Source organism: Carassius carassius, chromosome 8, assembly GCF_963082965.1.
Source record: "Carassius carassius chromosome 8, fCarCar2.1, whole genome shotgun sequence".
In the NCBI taxonomy this organism is placed as follows: Eukaryota; Metazoa; Chordata; class Actinopteri; order Cypriniformes; family Cyprinidae; genus Carassius; species Carassius carassius.
This window is the reverse complement of record NC_081762.1, coordinates 13,725,100-13,748,177: the sequence shown is the minus strand read 5'-3', so window position 1 is coordinate 13,748,177 and position 23,078 is coordinate 13,725,100. Positions and strand designations below refer to the sequence as shown.

The 23,078-nt window shown below is 37.7% G+C and overlaps 1 protein-coding gene across 1 annotated transcript in view; it reads right to left on the bottom strand.

Moving 5' to 3' along the window:
* The window catches only part of csmd3b (CUB and Sushi multiple domains 3b), a 423,699-nt gene that overhangs the window by 39,843 nt on the left and 360,778 nt on the right, over window positions 1–23,078 (bottom strand). Inside the window, exons 45-56 of the mRNA XM_059556241.1 lie at window positions 21,557–21,637; window positions 20,257–20,370; window positions 18,115–18,303; window positions 17,539–17,685; window positions 13,342–13,530; window positions 10,710–10,895; window positions 9,561–9,755; window positions 9,280–9,453; window positions 8,366–8,539; window positions 4,819–4,992; window positions 3,998–4,183; window positions 2,279–2,452 (exon numbers count right to left, since the gene is read on the bottom strand). Coding sequence (XP_059412224.1) covers window positions 2,279–2,452; window positions 3,998–4,183; window positions 4,819–4,992; window positions 8,366–8,539; window positions 9,280–9,453; window positions 9,561–9,755; window positions 10,710–10,895; window positions 13,342–13,530; window positions 17,539–17,685; window positions 18,115–18,303; window positions 20,257–20,370; window positions 21,557–21,637 — 1,983 coding nt within the window. The remainder of the gene's footprint in view (window positions 1–2,278; window positions 2,453–3,997; window positions 4,184–4,818; window positions 4,993–8,365; window positions 8,540–9,279; window positions 9,454–9,560; window positions 9,756–10,709; window positions 10,896–13,341; window positions 13,531–17,538; window positions 17,686–18,114; window positions 18,304–20,256; window positions 20,371–21,556; window positions 21,638–23,078) is intronic.

The following is a 23,078-nucleotide window of genomic DNA, read 5'->3' as shown; positions in this document are numbered from 1 at the left end:
CTTTCTATTTACAGAATGAACAATGGAATGGTTGGGTTTTTGTGTTGGGTTTGTTATGAAATGTACACGTTCGGTCTGGTCTCTGCAGATCGTCTTGATTCTGAGAGTCCCCTGTTCCTGTTGTAAAAAGACTATACAACATAAACAGACATGGACTCCTGCAGTTACATCTGTGTATTTCCTAATGCCCAAAGCAATCTGCATGTAATCTCAATAAAAAGCACAGAAAATTTATAAAAAACAGCACAGCAAACCCACAGATTAATTATACACCTCACAGATGTTGGACGCAAGCTTAAGGCAGCACCCCACCAGCCAATTTTTCAGCCGTAAACTTCATTTACATAGTCATCGGACAGTCAGGGGGAGTACTGGCCATGTCTCTCAGCAGGAGAGTGTTAACAGCCCTGGCGACTCAAACCTCTGCTGAGTTAATGGTCCTGCCACTGGGGTGGATTCTCACAGCCTTGCTGGGCGTCCAATGAGTTTATTTTTACATGGAAGAACTGACAAGCTTTATTTGAGATATTTTGCTGCTTGGAAGTCATCCAAACTTATATCCCACCAATTGTTAACTGTGATTGTGCAACAGCTACTTTCTGAGGTTCTCCTATACTTAAATGACTATTAAAATGAGTAATTGAATAAAAAGCAGAGGCATAACAGACTGTGTTTATAGAGTTAATATATTTCTAACTCAAGCTGTGCATGTACATATACTCTCGACAGCAAGCTCTGAAGGAATAAACACACCCATGCATTCAGAGAGAAAAGATACTAAACAAATTGCATGCTAATTCAGCCTATTACAACTTGAAAATGAGATGGTTCATCACAAGGGGTTTCTCCTCAAGAATAAATTGGTTGCAACTGGAAAAAAAATGTCATAGGCTTTAGTCTGTGACCCCTCTTCAATGCAGATTTCAGCAAAAGCAGTCAGTAGGTATAAGACCTTAAAGGGTTAGTTCACCCAAAAATAAATATTAGCCTGTGTTTTACTCACCCTCGAACCATCCTAGGTGTATATGACTCGTCTGTATAGGATTCGTCTGAAAGAAGAAAGTCATATACACCTAGGATGACTTAAGGGTAACTAACAGGCTAATTTACATTTTTGGGTGAACTAACCAATCCAATCCAATAAACAAAAAGTTAATACTGATTAAAGGTCTACTGACACCAAGTAAGATAACTATAACTAAAATTGTAATAATAATTCTGATTCTATGAAAATATGTCCACATCACAACTATAATGACAATGACACCTAGGAATGCTATAGTTGGAATCACTTCATGCAGACATTAACTGCAGCATGCATTTAAATTAAACAGAACGTTGATGTGGATGCTAACATAGTTATAGTTATCTTTATAGTTGTTTTAGACACAGTACTTGGTTTTGCTCCAAGTACGAAAACGGTTTAAAATTTAACTGTCACATGTCTCACAGCAGTGGTGTTTTATTTCCCGTATGAATCAGTATTTTTTATACTGATTAAACTAGCATATCAATATATAAGATACAGAAAGAGTCGCTGAAAAATCCCCACAACTAAAACATAGACTGACATTCTGGATCACAGACAAAAGCAGAGTGTTACAAACACTAACAACTCCTTTTGGAACAGCGCTCAGCCAATCAAACTGGCTGAAGGCTAAAACAGAAACTAGAAATAACTGTAGTAAAATATCAAGTAAATTACATTCCAAACACAACACTGACAACCATGTTGCTGATTTTTTTTTTTTTTTTTTGCTCTGCCAGAGAAAATATTTACAAAAGAAGCCAAAGCAGGAAGTGTTGCAAACACAGGCAACGGACTGATCCAAAACTGAAATATTAGCAATCTTGGAACATCGCCTGCCCAATCAAATTAGCTGACTGGAAATAACTGTTGTAATAGTGTTATTACTTTTTCAACCAACAAAGAGAGGAAAAACAAGATTGCTTTGTGGAAGAAGCTAAGTTACGAGGACATGCTGTTCATATAACTAACCTTTCTGCTTTAGCCAGACAGAGTTGCTATAGGTAAAAGCCTTGGTTAGGGTTAAGAGGGCACTCATATCTGTTCACAAACACAGAACCTGATGGCTTCTGCATCTGTGCGATGTCAACAAGAGAGATGTTTATGCAGGGGTATATATGGAAACCAGGCAATCATCTCTACCAATAAAACCACAATGACATCAACAATACACTTAATGAAGCTAACACTATCCAAAATCTCTCATCTTTAATTGCGCAGATAGCATTGATGAATGTGTGTGTGTCTTACCTGAGCAAAAGGGCATGGGTGCGCTCCAATGGCCATTGAGCTGGCAGGTTCGTGAGGACTCGCCCTTCAGTTGCCGGCCACCCGTGCAGCTGTAGCGCACCGTGGCACCAAAGGTGAACTTGTCCCCACTCAGCACTCCATTGGGAGGAGATCCAGGATGTCCGCAGTCCACCACTATCCAATACACAAGCAGACACAGAAAAGTGCGAAAACGGTTACTGGATAAGCAAACACTCATTCAGTACACATTAACATACATGATTACACTAAAACAAAGGACTTGAAACAAAGCTGCTCTTTACTTTTAATTATACAATCATTCCGGCTGACCTCAATGATTACGGTGCTAATTCAACTTCCTGCAGGAGCACTAAGATCAGCACTTTCTGAAAGTTTGCTCCTTTCCTTAGCTCAGACCTCACTGCTTGTGCACACTACTACTAAAATTAGAAAATTATTAATGTTATTTAAAATGAACATCAATGAATGTAATACTCTGTATAAAAATAATTGATATAATTAAATTTATATCTAATTTGAAAATATTATTATTTAATGTAATATTAAACTAATTTAACATTAATAACATTTATTTTTAATTAATTGAATTTAATTTTTTTTTTTAAATGTGCACAGAAAAGTCAAGGGGCAGCTGTGGCCTAATGGTTAGAGAGTTGGACTTGTAACCCAAAGGTCGCAGGTTTGAGTCTCAGTGCTGGCAGAAGTTGTAGGTGGAAGGGAGTGAATGAACAGCGCTCTCTCCCACCCTCAATACCCATGACTGAAGTGCCCTTGAGCAAGGCACTGAACCCCTAGTTGCTCCCTTGGTGCTGGATCTATAGCTGCCCACTGCTCCGGGTGTGTGTTCACGGTGTGTTCACTTCTCACTGCTGTGTGTGTGCACTTGGATGAGTTAAATGCAGAGCACCAATTCTGTATGCGTTACCATTCTTGGAAAATGTCATGACTTTCACTTTCATTGAGCTAACATAAAAATCATATAAAATGTCATTTGATTGGATACAGTCTTGTTGTTCAGATGTAAAACAACATAAAAAGATAGAAAAGTCTGAAACACTATTAGCTGTGTATGTATTTGTGTGCCAACAGATAAGGTGTTCACAAACAGGTGTGAGCACAAATACATTTAAATAAAGCATTGAGTAAAGTGTGCCTATCTCATAACCACTTGAAAAACAATTAACACCTTTTATATATTGCAGTGTCAGCATTTTTATGTAGAACATATCCCAGATTTTACTGTAGGGTCACTTTGGTATTCAAAGAGCCCAGTAACTGGTGTTAGGATCAAACATGTAAACTACAGGGAAGATTATGCAGACACACAAAGCAGAAGTGGCGACTGGGCGAAAGGGCATCTCTGACAGCAGGGAGTCTTGTCAGGGCAAAATGTAAGCTCAGGCCCCGTCGACTTCGCAGCTGCTGCAGAACGTGTCTTACTGAGCTGTACACAGGCTGAGGATGTGCTGTGTTTCAACATTCACATAATAAAACAGGGATCAGATTCTGTCGGAACCTGACATAGCTAATTAATCTGCCACAGAAATCTGCATTCCACCTGTCCCTCAATTATAAGCACTGATCTTAAACAGCGGGAAGAGGGTCGTGCAACTAATTCTCCTCAATTACAGGAATGCATAGGTAATTAGCACCACAATGCCACTGCCAAATTTTCATTGAAAGATGCCAGGAACATACCAATACACTCGGGCAGCGGTTTGTCCCACTGACCCGTGGGCTGGCAGGTGAGGACAGGAGATCCAAACAGGAAATAGCCGGGGTTGCAGTCGTAGAATACCACTGTGCCAAAGGTGAAGTTTCCATGCTCGATCTTACTCTGCCTGATAGAGTTGGCTGGAATCCCAGGATCAGAGCAATTGACAACTGAATAAATAGAAGAAAGGAAGAAAGGACAGAAACAGAGACGTGTTATTTGGCAGAAGCACCAAGCAAGTGACTTCAGTGAAAACAAGTAGGTCAGATGCTCTATGCCTGCAACGCATGCAGAATGAGAATTTGCCATTTTTAGTACGTCATAGACATCCACATCCAAAAATACTGTTAGGACACAATAAAAATCTCAATCTTTGTAAACAAGTGACATAGGACTAATCTAGAATGTAATGATTTCATTTGAATAAAAACATTTTTAAATGTAACCCTAAATTATTTAATTTATAATATTAAAATAATATTATAAATAAATGTTTAATATGTTTAAAACTGTGTTAGTATCATGTATCATACAGTTACATGCCATAAGGGAGTGCACACATGCAGAATGAATTATCACAGAACATGCAATTTATTTTTGTGTAAAAACTGTATAACGTCATCAATTACATTTTTGTTAATGTACTTTCAGACACCAAACCCCACAACTGGCAGCCACTTAGCAAACATCTCAACAGCCACTACCCCCGTCCTTACCCACAGAGTGCACTGCGGTGCTTTAATTTTGTCAGCTGCTGGATCAGGCAAAGCTCCGTGTGAATAAAAGACTTAACTTTTCTCCCCACCTTTACATGTTGGTGGTGGCTGGCTCCACTGTCGGTTGGCCTGACACTGGGCCCGAGAAGGGCCCTCCATCACGTATCCCATGTTGCAGGAGAAGCTCACCACATCATTCAGGTTGAAGCCATTACCTAGGGTACGCCCATAGATGGGACTCCCTGGGTGCCCGCAGCTGATGGCTAGAGATGAGAAGGGTGAGATGTTTTAATATAGCATAAGGATCATGTTTAATAATAAATTTAGTATAGCGCTGTAGGATGAGTTCTTTGTGGAAGCAGTTTTTTCTCAACAGGTACGTATTAAATGACGGAAACATTTTTAGAGGGTGATTAAATTATGGAAGAAAATAGATGTGCCCGTCATAATTGATTGGTCACTGCGGGAAATTAGTTCATTTTCCCTCTGTAATTTCTAATCATTTATTTGGTAAGTTGCCAACTCTAAAGCAATAAATAAGATTTGGGTTCTCCTTGATAAAAAGGAAATTCAAAACCAGCACTGCAGCACCAGCACCATCAATGAACAGAAACAAAGGCAGGTTTTATGAAGCAGGTCATTTTAAATGAGACACAATCACATGTATGTACTTATCTGGACCTCTCCCACTAAACATATTAACATCAATTCTTTAAATAAAGGCCTCAATGATAAAGATGACCAAGGGACATTCAGTGTGAGAGGCCAGTTACTGAAAATTTTGCATATAATGATCAATGTATATCCATTTTTAATGCCGTGAAAATCGAAATGTTTAGCATCAGTAAGAATGTGTTAAAATAAAAATCAGTAAGGTTTTGCGTCTTAAGCCATAATTTTACAGCAAAAGTTTTTTTTAATTTATGGACTTAAAAGCCAGCTATAAACCGTTTAAAATTGAAGAACCACGTAACACTGGAGTAATTTCATAAACATTAAAAATCTTACAGACTCCAAACTTTAGAATGGTTGAGTATATATAGCATAAAAATCCCCCACAAGACAATTTGTCTGGAAGTGTGTCATCTAATAGCTCTGTAACAGTCTACGTGTGAAGGGAACATTAGTCCAATAAATGAAATCCTGCTGTTCTAATAGCAATGGGTAACATGGTACTGTACAATTTGTGTTCAACTGCAGGCATTTGCTGGCTGAATGAAGCAGTACATGCTGTAAACAGAAGATTCCCACTCAATGCCTTCGGGTGAGAGCTGTCACTCTGATGTTCAGTTTAGACATTTAAATCCTATCATTTATCAGAGTACATACAGACAGCAATGTACATCAATCTAACAACAGCATACTGCCTTTTAATTACATGCCAGGTTGAGTTTACTTCATTTATATGAGGAATGTATTAGACCTAAACTGTCAATCAGTTTCAGATATGGAGCTGATGGTAGCAGTGCAAGTTGTTGTTATCTGCTGTGTATTGTGACTACACTTGTAAGCTGAAAATGACAGGCCAATCCTCACATGTCTCACCGTAGGTCTCCACAATGTGTGCTGATTAACTACAGAGTCTAATTCATATACTGTGCTCCAGAAGGGCTCTTATTTAATTAAAGTGAAATTTCTTTCGCTGATATGACACATTTAGAGGTATATTTGCTTTTGTAATAGCTCTTCCAGGCTACAGTTTATTTTGTTCCTCACTATGTGTCTTTTCTGCACTCATAAAAAGCAACAGTTCATTTGCATAATCACAGCTGTAATTTGTTTCTCTTTGCACGGAGGCAATTTCCCTTTCATTTAAAAGACTCTCCGTAGCCCAAATTTCCAACCAAATCACTGTATACTAAAATAGCTGAAAATGTACCCACACATTTCCCTCTTTTTTGTGTGCTACCAGCTGTGATTTTAGCTTCTAATGCAAAGCTTGTGAAATGTAGATGGCGCAGATGTGACAAAACATTTTATGCTTAAAGACCCCCTGAAATCGCTTGATGAGCATGGTTTTCTTTCCTGTGTTGACATATTCCATACTAAAATAGGAAGTAAGGGCTTTTAAATAGCCTTTAATTTACAACACAGTCAAGAACAATGGTAGGTGGTTTTAGTTAAAGGGGGTCTTCTAATTCTAGAAGGCATCTGATTGGACAAAATTGTGGATACGCTTGAGTGCAGGATCAATCATCAATATTTTTGCCCATGTTTTTGCCCATTTACAGGTATATGCTTAAAATGAATTTTGTGAAAACTGATTGCTAACTTTTAAAGGTAAACACCAGCAAATAGACCCCCAAACAAAAATAACTGCAAAAACTTGAGTAAACGATTAATACATCAAGTATGTCAGCTGCTATTGGTTAGATCCATTGCGGACTCACAAACTCTGGGGCACTTGTCTGGCATTAAATTGGCTTTCTTCCCTTTTGCTTTATTCCACTTCAGAAAGTGAGAGATGATCTGTAGAAGCAAAACAGCTCTGTGATTGTTTCAGACGCCATGTTAAAATAATGTATCGGAGAGGCAACAATCACCATTATCAAAAGAGACATCTCAATAGCCCAGTTTTTATTGTAATTGATTGCCATCTCTGAAAGATCATGCAGGAGATGCCACATGAAGGAATGTTGAATCAAATCAAATGACAGTCAGATATGACTAAATTTGAGAAGTTCTCAAACATATTTGTTGAGGACCCAGATTTTCTCTCAAGCAAACTAGAACTACAACACATTTCAGGTCACAATAATAACTTTAAACAGTATCACACAGCTTTTAAGACATAAAAATGTAGGATCAGCACTGACCAATTCGTCATCACTCATGTCCCCTTAAAGTGACAGTTCATCCAAATATGCAACTGACAGAATTAGCATTTTTGGGTGAACTATCTCTTTAATAAACTGGAAGACTATGTGGATAAATCCTGCAGTTGCTTCACTCCTTTCCCTGCAGCTCCTTTTTATCGGCTCATTTCGTCTGAATGTTCTTCAAACAAATAAACGCCCCCACTGAAGTGAGGCAGACTTGCTGCAGTGCGTGTCTGATAAATGTAGGCTGTGAGCGTGGACCCGGTGTGTCACTGTGCAGTGGGAGATGACAATGACAGCACATTTTTTTAATATAAATAGCTCCCTAAATACGGAGGACTCTTAAGGTGGATTCTTTAAATGCCACTGCCATTTAAGAAGAAGAAACAGCTCTGAGGAGTGTCTGTGTCATGATGCCATGTCCCCTTACGCTCTCTGTGTCCCAGATATAGTAGTAGTTAAAAACTGCAACAGTAGGATGAGCTAAAATTAGGGCTGTCGATTGATTCAAAGCTAAAACTAAATTAATTACGTTAAGCTTACTGATTATACCCCAAGTGAGGATATTATTGTGGTAGAATTGAATATATTATTATATATTATTTCCATTTTACAAGCCAGATAATAGGCATTTTTTTAAATTAATTTTACTAACTTATTGTTTTTAACTGACATCTGTAGCTAAAATATATATGATTGTCTGTTTTCTTAACCCAGCATTCGGTGCTTTAGGCCCTCTGTCTGATTTGATCTATTCATAGATTCAGTAATTTTCCACAGCTTGTCTGAGAGAGAAAAGCATGAGTCCCAAACTCACGGACACAGATGGGCAGCTGTCCAGACCAGTTGTGGTCTTGTTGGCAGATGCGCACAGAGGAGCCGATGAGGCGGAAGCCGGAGACGCACTGGTACACTACCGTGTCTCTGTAGCCGAAGTTCTCCCCGATCACCTGACCGTTGACGATCTGCTCGGGTAAACCACAGTGGCCGGCTGAAAGGAGAGGAAAGAGAAGAGAGACTGATTAAAGTGAGAGGTCTGAGCAGCAGCTACATTACACTATAAAATATTAATATCCAATGCTTTTAGAGAGACAGACTGCTTCATGTAATTAAGTGTTTAGTGGAGTGCATGTAAATTCAAAAAAGTGAGACCTTCAGTGGAGCAGGAGAAAGAAACATGATTGAGGTCAAACGCACTTCAAGCACTTAGACACTACAGTATGTTTGTGTATTGGCGTTTAAGTCTGGGGTCAGTAAGATTTATTTTAAAAGAAATTAATACTGTTATTCAGTAAGGATTGCTGATCTTTTGAACCTTCTATTTATAAAAGTATTCTGAAAAAAATGAATCATGGTTCCACAAAAATATATGCAGCACAACTGTCTGAAGCATTGATGATAATAGCATACAGAATCACACACACACACACACACACACACAAACACACACACACACACACACACACACACACACACACACACACACACACACACACACACACACAGTGTATACATTCACACTTCCATTTATATTATTTAATAGTGAAGGCATTAATTACAAAATAAATAGTAATAATAAATACAACACTTCTGAATGGTTACTACTAAAAACTAGGATGATGAAGATTCTATCACACATAACAAGGTTAAAAAATCAAGTTGGACCGCTGCCAGTCAAACATGTCTGAAACAGCAGATGTGAACAGCAGCAGTGAATGTACACCACATTACCTAAGCAGCGCGTCTCTGTTCCACTCCACAGTCCAGAAGATAGACACTCTCTCACAGTAGATCCCACCAGCATATACCCATTGTCACATGTAAATATGGCTGTGGCCCCAAAGGAGGTCTGAGTTCCAATTTTCTTGCCATTGGGAGGCGTGGCCAGATCCCCACATGAGATGACTATGGAGGGAAGAGAGGGTAAGATAAACAAGGACAATCTGGAAAGCTTAAACATTTGACTAACAGAACCAAACAGCTGTTGGACTGAAGTTAAATTATGCACTTACTTTGGCAGTGGGGCCTTTCGTTCTTCCAGCTCCACACACCATTGGACATGCACTGAATGTGGGCGGGGCCTAAGCGGTAATAGCCAGGATCACAGGTGAAGATGATTTTGGTCCTGTACTCATAATGTGAACCGTTAACAATCCGCCATCTTCCGTGTTCCAGAGAGAAAGATCCGATACTTGGGCAAACCACAACTGTGCAACAAATACACCAAAATCAATATTCAGAATGCAATGGTAATGCAATGGTTCCATTTCAAAATGTATTGAGCTGCCATGCTATTTTCATAGGTAGCTGCCTTCTAAGGCAGCATGATAACTAAACTGATTTGACGGATTTGGAATGGTAGCGACTCCATGTGTCAAACAGCATTATTCACAGTTTTCACAGTACATATCACTAAGCTAACTCTGTGATCCTCTAATAAGAATAAATAAAAAGCACACACACAAATATAAGGTAAGAATTAATATATATATTTTTAAATCAAAGTTTGATTTGAATATTATATCTTAATCCTAATGTATTATGGGATTGCTTTCACTACGAAGGATAACTTTTGTAAAAAGAAGGCAATAACAAAGTTTTAAAAGGCAACGCCTTTAGAAATAGGCTTTGTGTTGAAGGATGATGCCTTGAAATGCAGACTAAATATGCAGTTCACATGTTTTTGAAACAGAGGCATCATTTTGGCAGATATAATTGGCCCATAAATAAATGATGATTAAAGCTAAAGCAAAGAGATCTCTCAAAGTCCCTTTAAAGCAAGTCAATTCACTCGGCGGCCATCTTGTTATGCCCCAGGCAGCTATTTTCTTTTTAGCCTATAGGGATACAAGCACAGCTCCTGCCTACTTGAATGGGAAAAGACTGAAATTTCCAAAACCATTTGTCTAAATTATGTTTTAACAGCACATTCCAAATCAGCAATACAATCTGACAGCAACAGTATCATAAAATGTTCTTTTCTTCTTTGATTATCCAGGCTGGACCAATTAATGCACAACCTAGACTAAACATACTCTATTAAAAGGGGATTATTTCTGTGTACAAGTCTTTCTCATTCCTCTCATACGGTCTCTTGATCTCTTTATCTGCTGTAAAAGTCATGTTGAAGGGATTCTGCATGTCTTTGAGTGGGCCTGTACCTGAGCAGCGAGGGACTTTGTTGTGGTTGCTCCAGGTGCCGTCAGGCTGGCACACAGCACTGGTCAACTCTTTGGAGGACAGCCGGTAGCCATCGTTGCAGAAGTAGGTCACACGTGTACTCACTGAGTAGTCCATGGCAAGCACTCCTCCATTCACAGGTGCCTTGGGCACCCCGCAGGAGACAGCTTATGGGTGTGAAAATGAGATAGACATATGGAATGTTAAGTAATAAGTTCAAAATATAATTATGACAAGATAATTAAAAAAACCTCTCATCATTGCTTATTACCCCCATTAGAATATTTCACCATCAGAGCATTAAAGAATTGGTTATTCGATTGGCTGGTTTTACAAGATGTAATTCGACTTGCTTTTCAGGAGCTTACGAACACATAGCAGCTTTATTAAAGGTCAATACTACGTTTATGAGTAAAAAAGTAATTATAGATATTTTGGCCAAAAAGATGTGGTCTATCCAAACTCCATACATGTCTATGCACATGAGCATTAGATTTTAGGGATGCATGCTATATTTGTAGCATATTGGTTACCAGCTGAGACAGAAGACATTTATCTTTATAAGCACTAATTTAATAACACTGTGAAATGTAATTTTGTAGAAAATCTCAAATGAATATCCATTTTCCGTGCTGTACATTATAATGCTGTGATGCCTAGATTCAATAGTGTTTTATTTTTTATTTATTTTATTTAAACAAAATGTTTAAAATGTTTTATTTAAACAAAATGTAATATCATCTATAACAAAAACATAATTATCGGTCTGAATTTTAACAACAGCACATTCATATTTAATAAGAATTAGTATAAGAATGGCACACAACCATCACCAATCTAAAATTTCAACACAGAATACTTTATAATGTCACTATATGGATTTACATTAATACGAATTGGAATTAAGGATTCTAGAAAATTCATTAACTGTAGTCTCTCAAGTTTAAACTGAACACTTTCTTTGAGAGATCAATATTGTGTTAAAAGTATTCATTACTAAGAAATTACTCCATGATTTTGGATGATCAAATTCAAGATTTGCCTGTACGTAGTGACAGATCTTTTTCATAAACAATAAAATAGCACTCAAAGAGTTGAACTATTCCACTATAACTATGCTTGTCATCAGTTTGGCAAACCAGCCAATGGAAGATTCCGTCTCGCTTCTTGTTCTCTTTCTCCCTTACGCATGCAGCACTGGAACATATTATTTATCAACGGTACTTTAAGATGATGCTAAGTATGAATCATTGCTGTGCAAAAGCCCTCTAGATTTATTGAGCAGCAAAACCACTGGTACATTTGAGAAACAAAGCTACAGCCCTAACCATTCGATTGTCAGTGCTCAGCCATTAGAAGCCGAACAATAACCTCCAAGTAATTAAAGGGCACATATCAAGTATAAAGCCGTTTCTCATCAAGAGTGGCCTTTGACAGTGACGCGAGATGAACTTTGTTGCTTTGCTTTAGGATAACAAAAGAAAAAAAAAATACAAAGAGTGCCCAGATCGCTTTTGAAAGTTAAGAGTCATTTAAATGTCACTTGATGTTAGTGGCACCAGAGCCTGTGGCCCTCAGAGGGAGTAGGGGCCCATTCTGTCACATTAGTGTAGGAGAAGAGCCCTGCATGAATGGGCGCCTCAGAAACTATTTAGTCAGGCTCATCTACTCTACTGTGAAGCTGTGTCTGGGAGGATAGGTGGAGCAGGATAAACGACACAGATGGATAAAGAGAGCTCTGAAGATTAGTCATTAATGTGACAAATGAAACCGATCATGAATAAACAGTATCAGTGAGAGGAGTGGCGACAGTGATTACTGCGTCTCCATCACTGACCGTAAAAGCTTGTTAGAGATCCGTCAGGAAAATGACTGATCATATATGCACTCACTGAATTACTACCTGCTGACTTTAAAAGGGGTCTTTTGGGTGTTTTAGTCAACAAAATACCGGTGTGAAAAGAATGCAAGTCCAATGCAAGTTTAATACTTGATTGTGGCATAATGTCGATTGCTATAAAAATTGATTTTGACTTGCCAAAAATCTAGGTCACAGTGAGGCACTTACAATGAAAGTGAACAGTGACAATCTGTAAGTTTTAAAATATTCTCCGTTTCAACAGTAGAGCCACAAAACTAAACAATATTAGAGTTCACATTACACTACTTTTCTTTGCAAAGTTCTATTCAATTTTATGAAATCATGAAATGAAATCATAAAGCAAAAAAACAAACTTTAAAAGTTTAAAAATTTTGCAGAAATTGGTCCATTCACTTCTATTGTGTCTATGTTTTTTTTTGAGGGGAGAAAATTATTATTTAATCAAAATGTTTTGTATAATCAATTTTATGCTTTGAAATATTTTAACATAGTTTAAAATATTTGAAAATCTTGAACCCAGGAAAGAATACTGTCCCATATCCCAGCTGAATATGAAGGAGAAAATTATCATTGTTTCTGCAAATCAGAAAAAGTTGGCGCTGGTAAATAACATTGATCTTGATGCCGGTTAAATGGCTAATGATCATAAAGTATTGAACCTTTAACATACTTGGGCTATCAGCACATTCAATCCAAAATGGACTAGTAAACAATCATTTGCTGGGTGTTACCTTGGCAAGCAGGAACAGGGGCGTCCCAGGCATTGTAGCCAAAGGGGGTCTTCTTGCAAACGGCGGTGCTCTTCCCAATTATCCGGTATCCACGGTCACAGGCCCAGCGTACCAGGCTGTTTAGGTGTCCTCCGGTCTGGCTGCTTATGGATCCATGGAGAGGAGAGTCCGGGGTGCTGCAGTACAGAGCTGTTCAGACAGACAGATAGAAACCAGACCCCATCAGTTCCTAAATCACCACCCAGAGCAGAGCCCTGTGACGGGGCTCCTTCAGGCACATAAAAGTTCTGCTTACAAAAGGGACTGAATACGTTCTGAAGGCACTTAGAAAAGCCTTTCTGCTTTAATAACACACTGTAAAACTCCTATGTGCCTTATTCAACATGCCTCAGCCTGGTGTTTTGGAGACATTTGGAAACACAGGCTGCAGATGAATATTTTATCATTTGTGAAAAGGTCACATTATCTGGTTTATTACTCTTTTCGCCCACTGAAATTTAGCAATGGAATTGATATTACAGATAAAGATAATTCTAGAAAGAAAGAATTCTTTTTCAACTCCTGCAAAATGCTTCCTGTTCTTTTAACTTTTAAAAGACACAGTTTTAAAAAAAATGCATGAATTTAATTGCATCTGCCAAAATTATGACCTTTCCTCAAAACTGACTTAAAATGTTTCAGTCACTTATGCATTTTAACCAACTGTTATTGCGAGGGCTTACAAAAGATCATGCCAAAGATGATACAAAAGATACACCTGAATTACAAACGATGTTACTATTATTAACATCTTTTGTCTTATTTATAAAACATCAGACTGTATCTGTTTCATATGAAAGGTCCCTTTGCTACATTTGTATAAAAAAAAATAAAAAAAAGATTGATTTGTTATCTAATGGAATTCACAGACTGTGGCATAAGTGTTTAAATGCTTTTTGGAGTCACTGTATAAAAATGTAAAATAATATGCCCATATTTATCAATACTTATGCAGTAAACAAATGCATTTGTACAGTAATTTCAAAAATGAATCTAAAATCAGAAAAAAAGAAGCTTTCAAAAAACCTGTTATTATTTAAAAAAAGAAAAAAAAACACCACTGCACATATTTAATAATGGTTTAATAATTTTAACTCATTTTGAAAAATACTTTGCTGAGTATTTTCTATTGTTTTAAGCTCAGTCTCACATAAGCATGCCATGTCTTGAACAGAAAGTGAGAATTCTGGAATGTCCTTACTGGAGTGTGGATTACTCTACAAATACTACATGATACATGTATTGTATTGGTTAGAGCAGAGATAAAAATATTGTGTTTTATAATATGTTTTACAATCTGATGGTGTAAGGGATCAGAATGCAAGGATATTCAAGGGGGTGAATACTTTCTGAAGGCACAGTAGTTACACACTTGGCTTGAAACCAAGCATAAGCACATCAATAACCATGTCAATCAAACTCACTGAGAGACCTTGACAGCAACAGAGCTCCACAGACAGAAAGAAGCTTTCATAACGTTAGACTTGGCTCTACCCAAGTTTCCCAGCAGACTGGGAGTGAATTCCAACTGATTCTCAGCCTTTGAACTGAAACAAAGTATTAACATGTTGATGTGGAAATTTTCATATCCTAACGACGGAAATAAACAAGCCATTCATCATTGATTTCACAAGCCGAAAACAACTGACAGGAGGCTAAAGCCTGAAAAGTACTTCGAACGTGACATGTCAGTTTGTATTTCATCTCAGTTCAAAGATACTCTGAAACGCACTGCCTTACATGACGTTCTTCTGCACCTGCACCAATCACAGAAGTGTGAAGAGGATGTAGGTACGAAGCCTATTTATATCTCAAACTGTCAGGGTAGAGGAAGTGTAAGCATCTGACCTCCATTCGCATGGACACCTCATTCGGTTAAATTCACTCCAGGCTTGAGTTGAATGGAAGTTCAGCCAGGATGTGCAGCTCTAACAACAGTTAAATATGAGTTCAGGATGTCTAACTGTGATGGAAAACAAAAGTGAGGTAGGCCAGCAGAAATGGCCTTCCTGAAAGGAATCAAGCCCTTTTGATGGAAAGTCAGTGAGGAAATATTGCTCGGTGAAAATATGTTGCTCACTGCAAAGAGCAAGAGCTAGTGAAGAAAAGCTATTGGCTCGTGAGGTAGGGTGGATTTTATAACACTCCAAAGCACTTAGAAACTAAAATCAACACATCCAGTGTTGATATGAGAATAAATTTCAGCACCTGCCACTGCAGCAATATGATATGCACATTACCACTCAATAAAGTACACAATAAAGATTTTATTTGTCATATGACCACGTGAATTAATAGAGTTATAGGAACAGTCCCCTGGAGCATCCGAGGTTAAGTACCTTGCTCAAGGGCACAATGGTCATAGCTCAAGGATTGCCCCGGGATCGCCCCTTGCTCAGGTTTGAACCTTTTGGTTACAAGCACAGATTATAGAATGAATAATGATGTTATATAGTGAAGGTCTCAGTATTTCATTTCTTGAAAATAGCATATACACCAACAAAAACAAGGACAGATAATACAAGTTATAAATAACAACATTATTGAATTTTTATGCTGCAGCATTTTACATTACAATTTATATAGAGCAGTGTCTAAAATTTATATTTATATATTTAAAATTGAGGATACATAATCTAATTTAAATCTGGGATCAAATGGTAAGATTTTTTTTAAGCAATGCTATAATACAATAATACAAATGAAAATAAAAGAATAACATTGATTTTTCATCTTCAGGATTGTACACTGCATCTTATAAACAGTGGTGTCTAAAATGATCAAATGTGATTAAAAAATAAATAAATAAATAAAATAATGGTCAAATGTTCTTGTTTTCTTTGAACCACAGGACGCTCTTTGAATCATTCTCAAATCATCCTGAATTACAAGATCAAGAGGTTTATTTATAACACCGACTTAAGAGGTGGTTATGGCCATGAGAATAGTGTATCTCCCATGTCTGTAAAAAAGTATTTTTTCGTGGAAAAACCACTGGAACACTAGGGAAACTATACACTTTAATTGACCACAGAAAGCCCTTAAACTGTAGATTTGTCTGTCCCTATTCAGTCCGCTCTACTACATTTGAGCACACACACTCAAGCTTGAGGAATTGAAAGGTAAGGTGTAGTAAAAAAAAAAATGCATTATGTGTACTTGGAGTCCCTAGGTCTTTGGTTGACATCCACAACGGCAAGTGTAGCATTCACTTAACCAAGGTGCACTATTGGTCCAATGGGTCTCCGGCCTTTCTTGTTCTGTCAGGATGACTTTTTCTGAGAAATTGTAAAGTGCTCGACCTAAATTGCAAAGGACATTTGTCAACCATATATGAGCTAAAGTAAGGTAGTGTGTAAACACCTCTCTTGGGCAAAGACGCCAAAATAAACCCATCAAAGTACCTAACAGACAAAGTCACTTCTACACAGAAATGTTATCAGCACGTACACGTCCATCTATGTTCACACAAATATACACAAACATAAACATGCACATGCACTCACACTCATATGATTCTGACAGACTTTGGTAGTTGACACATAAAATGCAATAACCTTTTTCCCCATCAGTATGCACATTTTTAGGTTTATAATAATAAAATGTATATAGAAGAAAAAAAGGGGCAAGTAAATAATGATAATTTTTTTTTTTTTTTGCATTTTTGATTTTATGATTAATTGTGATCTATTTCTTTAAATTGTCCGGCAGTTTGAAAAAGTTTTTTAATATGGTTGCATACATTTTAAATTTATGGTCAATACGAATAACTCGGCAATTGGAGTATTTTTATGTTATGACTGATAACCAGTAAATGTCTAAAATTTAAATTCTTCACAATTTTGTCCAATAAATACAAATCTAAACACTAAAAACTACAATCAATCATTTTAAAAAAGAATTTTGCCATCACAACATCATAACACACAGTATGAAACATGCATTCATTTTGAGATTTGCTAAAGATTAATATTAAACATTTTTTATTAAGAGTATAATAAGTCATACTGCTGGGCATCTACCTCAAATTATTTCATGTCAACTACCCAAACACACTTCCTCAGCTCCAAGTATACATCTTCTTTCAAATTCAAGAACAGAGACGGAAAACGTGCAAGCAATAAAGAGATTTAAATGGATACATACTTTGATACTCACCGACATAGCGGATGCGGAACCCTCTCTTATTGGTGCCGTGGTCAGCTGACCAGCGCAGAAGAAGCTGGTGACCAGTGGTGGTGATGTTGAAGGGTGTGGGGAGGTCACCACTCAATGTAGACAGTGTTTGACTATGAATTGTGGGTCCTTTAAAAGAAACAGAAGAGAAAGACAATTTGCAGGAGGACTGTTACACCAAATTACACTTGTCAAAAAATAGGAAACTCGTAAAAGAACCTAATGCTTAGGTGAAACACAATTTGACTAAGGCTTTTGAAATTACTTGAAATGAAAAATATCTTGAAAATGGGCAAAGCAGACAAAGTGTAGATAATAACAGCCTTGGGTACAAATGGTGACTACCCTGTGAAAGGCATATTCACTCTCTTATTAGACTAATATCAATTCAAGATTCACTTTTAATATGTTGTATTTGAAAAATAAAAAAGGGAAAAGAAAAGCAAGTTTGTCACTTTCTGGATCGTGTGAACTCAGAGTTGCATATGTTGCAGGAATCTCTATAACTTAAATATTTTTACAATAACAGCCTAGTTTAAGTGGAGAAAAAAAGTCTACCGTCAAAGACTTCTAGAATGTCGTATTCCTTCTCAGTCTGGAAAAACTCAAAATACAGGGTGATATTGTAGCCCTTCTCCACATTGATGCTCCAAGAACACATCTGTAGGTTGGGGTAACTGTCCGGATACCCAGGGCTCAAAATCACCCCAGATGAGTCAAATCGGACATCATGAGCTGGACATTGCACTGTGGGGGGAAAAGACACATTTTTATTAGTTACTGATTTTGTACAAAGGTGATAATTATAGGGTTTGTGTATCAATAAGATGGGCATATTTTATGTGGTACTAAGTGTTCATATTTCATGTTACTTACGTTTAGTTCAGCTGAACCAAACTAAAAAACAGTGGAACTAATTTAAACTGAACTCAGTTCAGAGAAATTAAACTAGAATAGACAAAACCCTCAACTTAACAAGCTTAAACTTGACTAGGCTAAAATAAATTAACCTAACCAAATTTGACGAAACTAAGCTGAAAACTATGGAAGGCTGTTTCTGCCACTGAATAAAAAATAAAACAAGGTAATTGTGACTTTCTCACAATTCTGAAAATGTTTTCAAAATTTGAAAAGTTTTCTCAAAATTGCGATTTCATATCTTGCAATTGCGAAAAGTCAATATTGTGAGTTATAAAGTCATAATTGTGAGATATAAACTTGCAATTGTGAGTTATAAAGTAAGAATTGTGAGATATAAACTCTTAATTCTGAGTTTTTTTTCTCATAATTGTGAGTTTATATCTTGCAATTCTGACTTTATAACTTGCAATTCTGAGTTTTTTTTCTTGCAATTGTGAGTTTACATCTCACAATTTTGACTTTATAACTCGCAATTCTGATTTTTTTTCTTATTTCTCAATCCTGACTGACAGAATTACAAATTTATATCACACAATTCTGACAGAAATGTGAGATAAAAACTGACAATTACCTTTTTTTATTTAGTGTCGGAAACAGGCTTCCATAGAAAACAGATCTAGATAAGACAAAACTCCACTCGACTCAACAAACCTCAACTCCACTAGAGTAAACGTATTAAACAACAAAAGTGTACATATGACTCAACAAACCTAGACCTAACAAAACTAAACTAACTGCATAAACCAACACTCTACTCAACAAACCTAAACTTGACTAGATAAGACTAAATTAAGATAACCAAACTTAATAAAACTAGACTAAACACAAAACAAGACTACATTTGACTCAGTCCTAGACAAGACAAGGACAGCTCAGAGAAATGAAACTAAACTAAAAAGAGGACTACACTTGACTCAACAAAATTAAATTAACCAAACAAAATTCAACAATATTTAACTAAACTAAGCTAAAATCCAAGCCTAAAATTTTAGAATAAACCAACTGAATTGCTTCTGTTCCATAGTCAACAAAATCAGGTCTGGTGTCTATTGATCACAAAACTTCCTAAGATTTTAAACAGCAAATCATTTGCCTGGGACCATTTCTTTAGAAACTGTAGATGTTGGCCATTGTCTGTAATCTTGGGGGAAAAAAAGAAGCCACACTTTTTCATCAAGTCAGCCTGAAATGTTACATACTCTGCAAAACACTTCATGAGCTCTCCTGCTCCATGGCTCACTTTGTTTATCCCGTTCCGAAACTGCTTTAATGTGCATGACAAATGATTGAACTACCGTTTCCAGGCACTTTCCTGAATCTAAGCACAGGACAAATTCTAACAAAGTGAGTGCTCTCTCGTGGGGATGCAGGGAGAAGGATGGAGCCATGAAAGATTAATGGCAGCAGCTGTTTGAGCCACTAAACTCCAAGAGCCGTATCACTCATCAACAGTGAATGTGAGGGAAGGAGCAGTGACAGGGAAAGACCGAGCTCTTCATGGGCTATCAGCAATACTGCCTCTGATCACATTTTACCCTCCATTACATGTATGATGCTCGTCTGAGTGATTTGAGCTTCTAGTCTAGCCATCCCAATATCCTGCCATTTACTTGTGGACGCTGGTTGGACGTTTCCATGGCAACACGCTGATACCTTTAACCCCTGTTCTGCGCTGGTTCCACTGTCTAAAAGAGGATGCATTAGGCACATAATCCTGGTAAATGGAAACTGGCGGGTCTGTGTCATTTAAGGGGCTTTGTTCTTGAAAAGCATGCCCACCTTGGCAGGAAGGAGGCTGCCCGTCCATCTGTAGCCGTTCTCCCAGCCTGCATGTCAAAATCTCACTCCCCACCAGGGTGAATCCTGGGTGACAGCGATAGCGGATAATATCACCTGAGATGCAAGAGAAAGAGAGTCGCAATGATTAAGCGTCCATTTAATTAGGTGGGACAGCGAACCTCCTTGGTTTTAATGGAGATAGATGCCACAAATATGGGCGTGATATATATTTTAATGTTAAACTTAAAGAGGTTGATAATTAAGCTGTTAAACAGCAGTGTTTGCAGCCCTGTCTAATAAATTGCTTGTATTGGCTTTGCATGACAACCCCGCCACCATCGCCTGTCTAAAAATAATCACACGTAAGCACCTGGAAAACATCAAACGTATGACGCACTGAAGCTTTCCTATGTGGAGAGGCATTCCAATGCACTGCCAGTGTCTAGGCAACAGGGCAAAGTGAATCTCGTTTACAGTATTGGTCTAATTTCTATAGCACCAGAAAAGCCAGGTTTGATTATTGGTGCCAACATGGCTGTGGGTGAAACACTTGTGTTACAAACGGGTCTTGTTCAGGGTACTAATTTAGTAGTCACGTTGGCATTGAGGGCAGATGACAGTTGGCTGGAATAAGTTGAGACTCCTGTGACAGGTGGAGAAGAAATATGACATTTTTTTGCAAGGAACATGTGAATATATTATAATAGATGCTTTACCAGTGCCTGATCTGTTTTGAAAAACTCTTAATGGAGAAATTCCCCGCAAAATGGAAATGCTGTCATGATTCATGTGCCCTAATGTTGTTCCAAACATTTGATTTTCTTCTTTGGAGCACAAAAGATGATGTTCAGAAGAACTGTTTTTGTCTGTACAGAGAAAGTCGATGGGGTCCAAAACAACAATGTACCCTATTCACTTTCTTTGTATAGACATAAAAAGACATTTCTCAAATGGCTTCTCTTGTGTTTGGCTGAAGAAAGAAAGTCACACATGTTTGGAACAACATGAGGGTACATAAATCATGGCAGAGTTTTCATATTTGGGGGGAACAATTCCAAACGAGAATGGTAACAGGTAGCTCTCTCCAGGTATTAGAGACAAGCAAACAGACAGAGAAATGTTATTAAAGTGCCACTATATTTATACTCTTCGGGAGCCAGTCTATAAATGGCTTACTTTATATAAAATGGGATAGGAGAACACTGAAAAACATAAAAAAATCCACACTTCTGGACCTCAAGCCAACCTGAACAGAATCAGAACCATTTTTATAAACAATAGCAAAAGCATGTGTTCATACCTATCTCCAACTCATTATCTTCCATCAGTATATCAGAGTTTGCCACTTCTGGCGGAGGCTGGCAGACTCGTAACTGGTATGCTGCAAAAGAAGAGGGTGAAAGATGTGGTTACAAAGATCTGAGGAGATTTAAGAGATTCAAAACTCCCCACCCCATACCCCATCTCAAAATAGTTTCTAAAGGAGCTGCAGAAAAAGACACATTAATACTCAGAATTAGTCATTTAGTCATTCCCACTCATTACAGGATATATTCAAACAATGTTTTATATTTTATAACATTTTTGCATACTTGCAGTCACATTTACTTATGTTCAGCATTTTTTTGTCAGTAAAATCAATTCATTTTGATTTTGAAAGATCTGGTCATGCAGATTCAAAGCACTGATCAATAGGAAGATGCTTGGTTTGAAAGACTTCTTTGAGAACTGTGCTTCATATATCATTAAACTGAAATGTGACCACACCTTATGTTTTTGCATGTGTGTGGCCAAACTTGATATGTGGCATTAACACATGACAGGACAATGAGCCAATCACAGCGACATGAAAACACTGCCTCCTCATCTAACTTTTTACCCCTTATACATTTATGCCATTGTAGGAAGGCAAAGCAGATGCTGCACCCTTTTGAACAGACAAATATTGATATAAATAATATGTAATATATTTTATAATACTACTCCATTTTTGTTGGTACAGCCCATTATTTTCTCATTTAAATCTTTTGCCTCCTTCACGTTGAAGTGAAGTGTGATATTCGGCACAGTTGTGTTGGCACCTAGTCAGTACTAATGACAGAGGAACCTGCAGTGACAAATAACGATTAAGTAGGGTGACACTGAGGTGCATGGAAGGGTGACTATCACTGCACCACGGGGCGCTCTGCGATGTTAGCACAGAGCCTTATCAATCGCTTCCATCTGACAGCATATACACACACTAGCAAGTGAGCGTGTCACAGTCGTTGAAAACGCCAGGAACAAAACGACCCACATAATGAGCGAATCACTGAAGAAGAAAAGGAATTAACCGAACATTTATCCGGCTCTGGATTGTATGAGTAATGCATTGGTTGGGCGAGTACAACAGTGCTGAGGCCCTTCCCTGTGCAATGTATAGATAGCCACGAGTGTTGATGATAATTACAGAGTAGCTTTGCACAGCGTAATTGGCGAGTTAATTATTCTGGTGTTAATGAAAACTGCGAATGCAACAGGATCTCGATGAAGTCAAGTTGCTTGGAAGTTTGACATGAAGCCATAATTGTAGAGACTTCACACTGATTAAAATGGATATCAGAAACCTTTGAGCTCTTCGCTTTGAGGACATCATGAACTGGGTCTTCCATCATGAGATGGAAGATTTTGGCTTTGTCTTCTCTTGCCAAGGTTTCAGAAGGCGGAGTTGGAAACACACTAATTAACTATTGAAGCCCACTTAGCATGTGACTCATTCTCTGTTTGCTTCCTGACGGGTTCCCTGTTGTGTTTTGGGGTAAGTGGCCAAAATGGAATGGCAA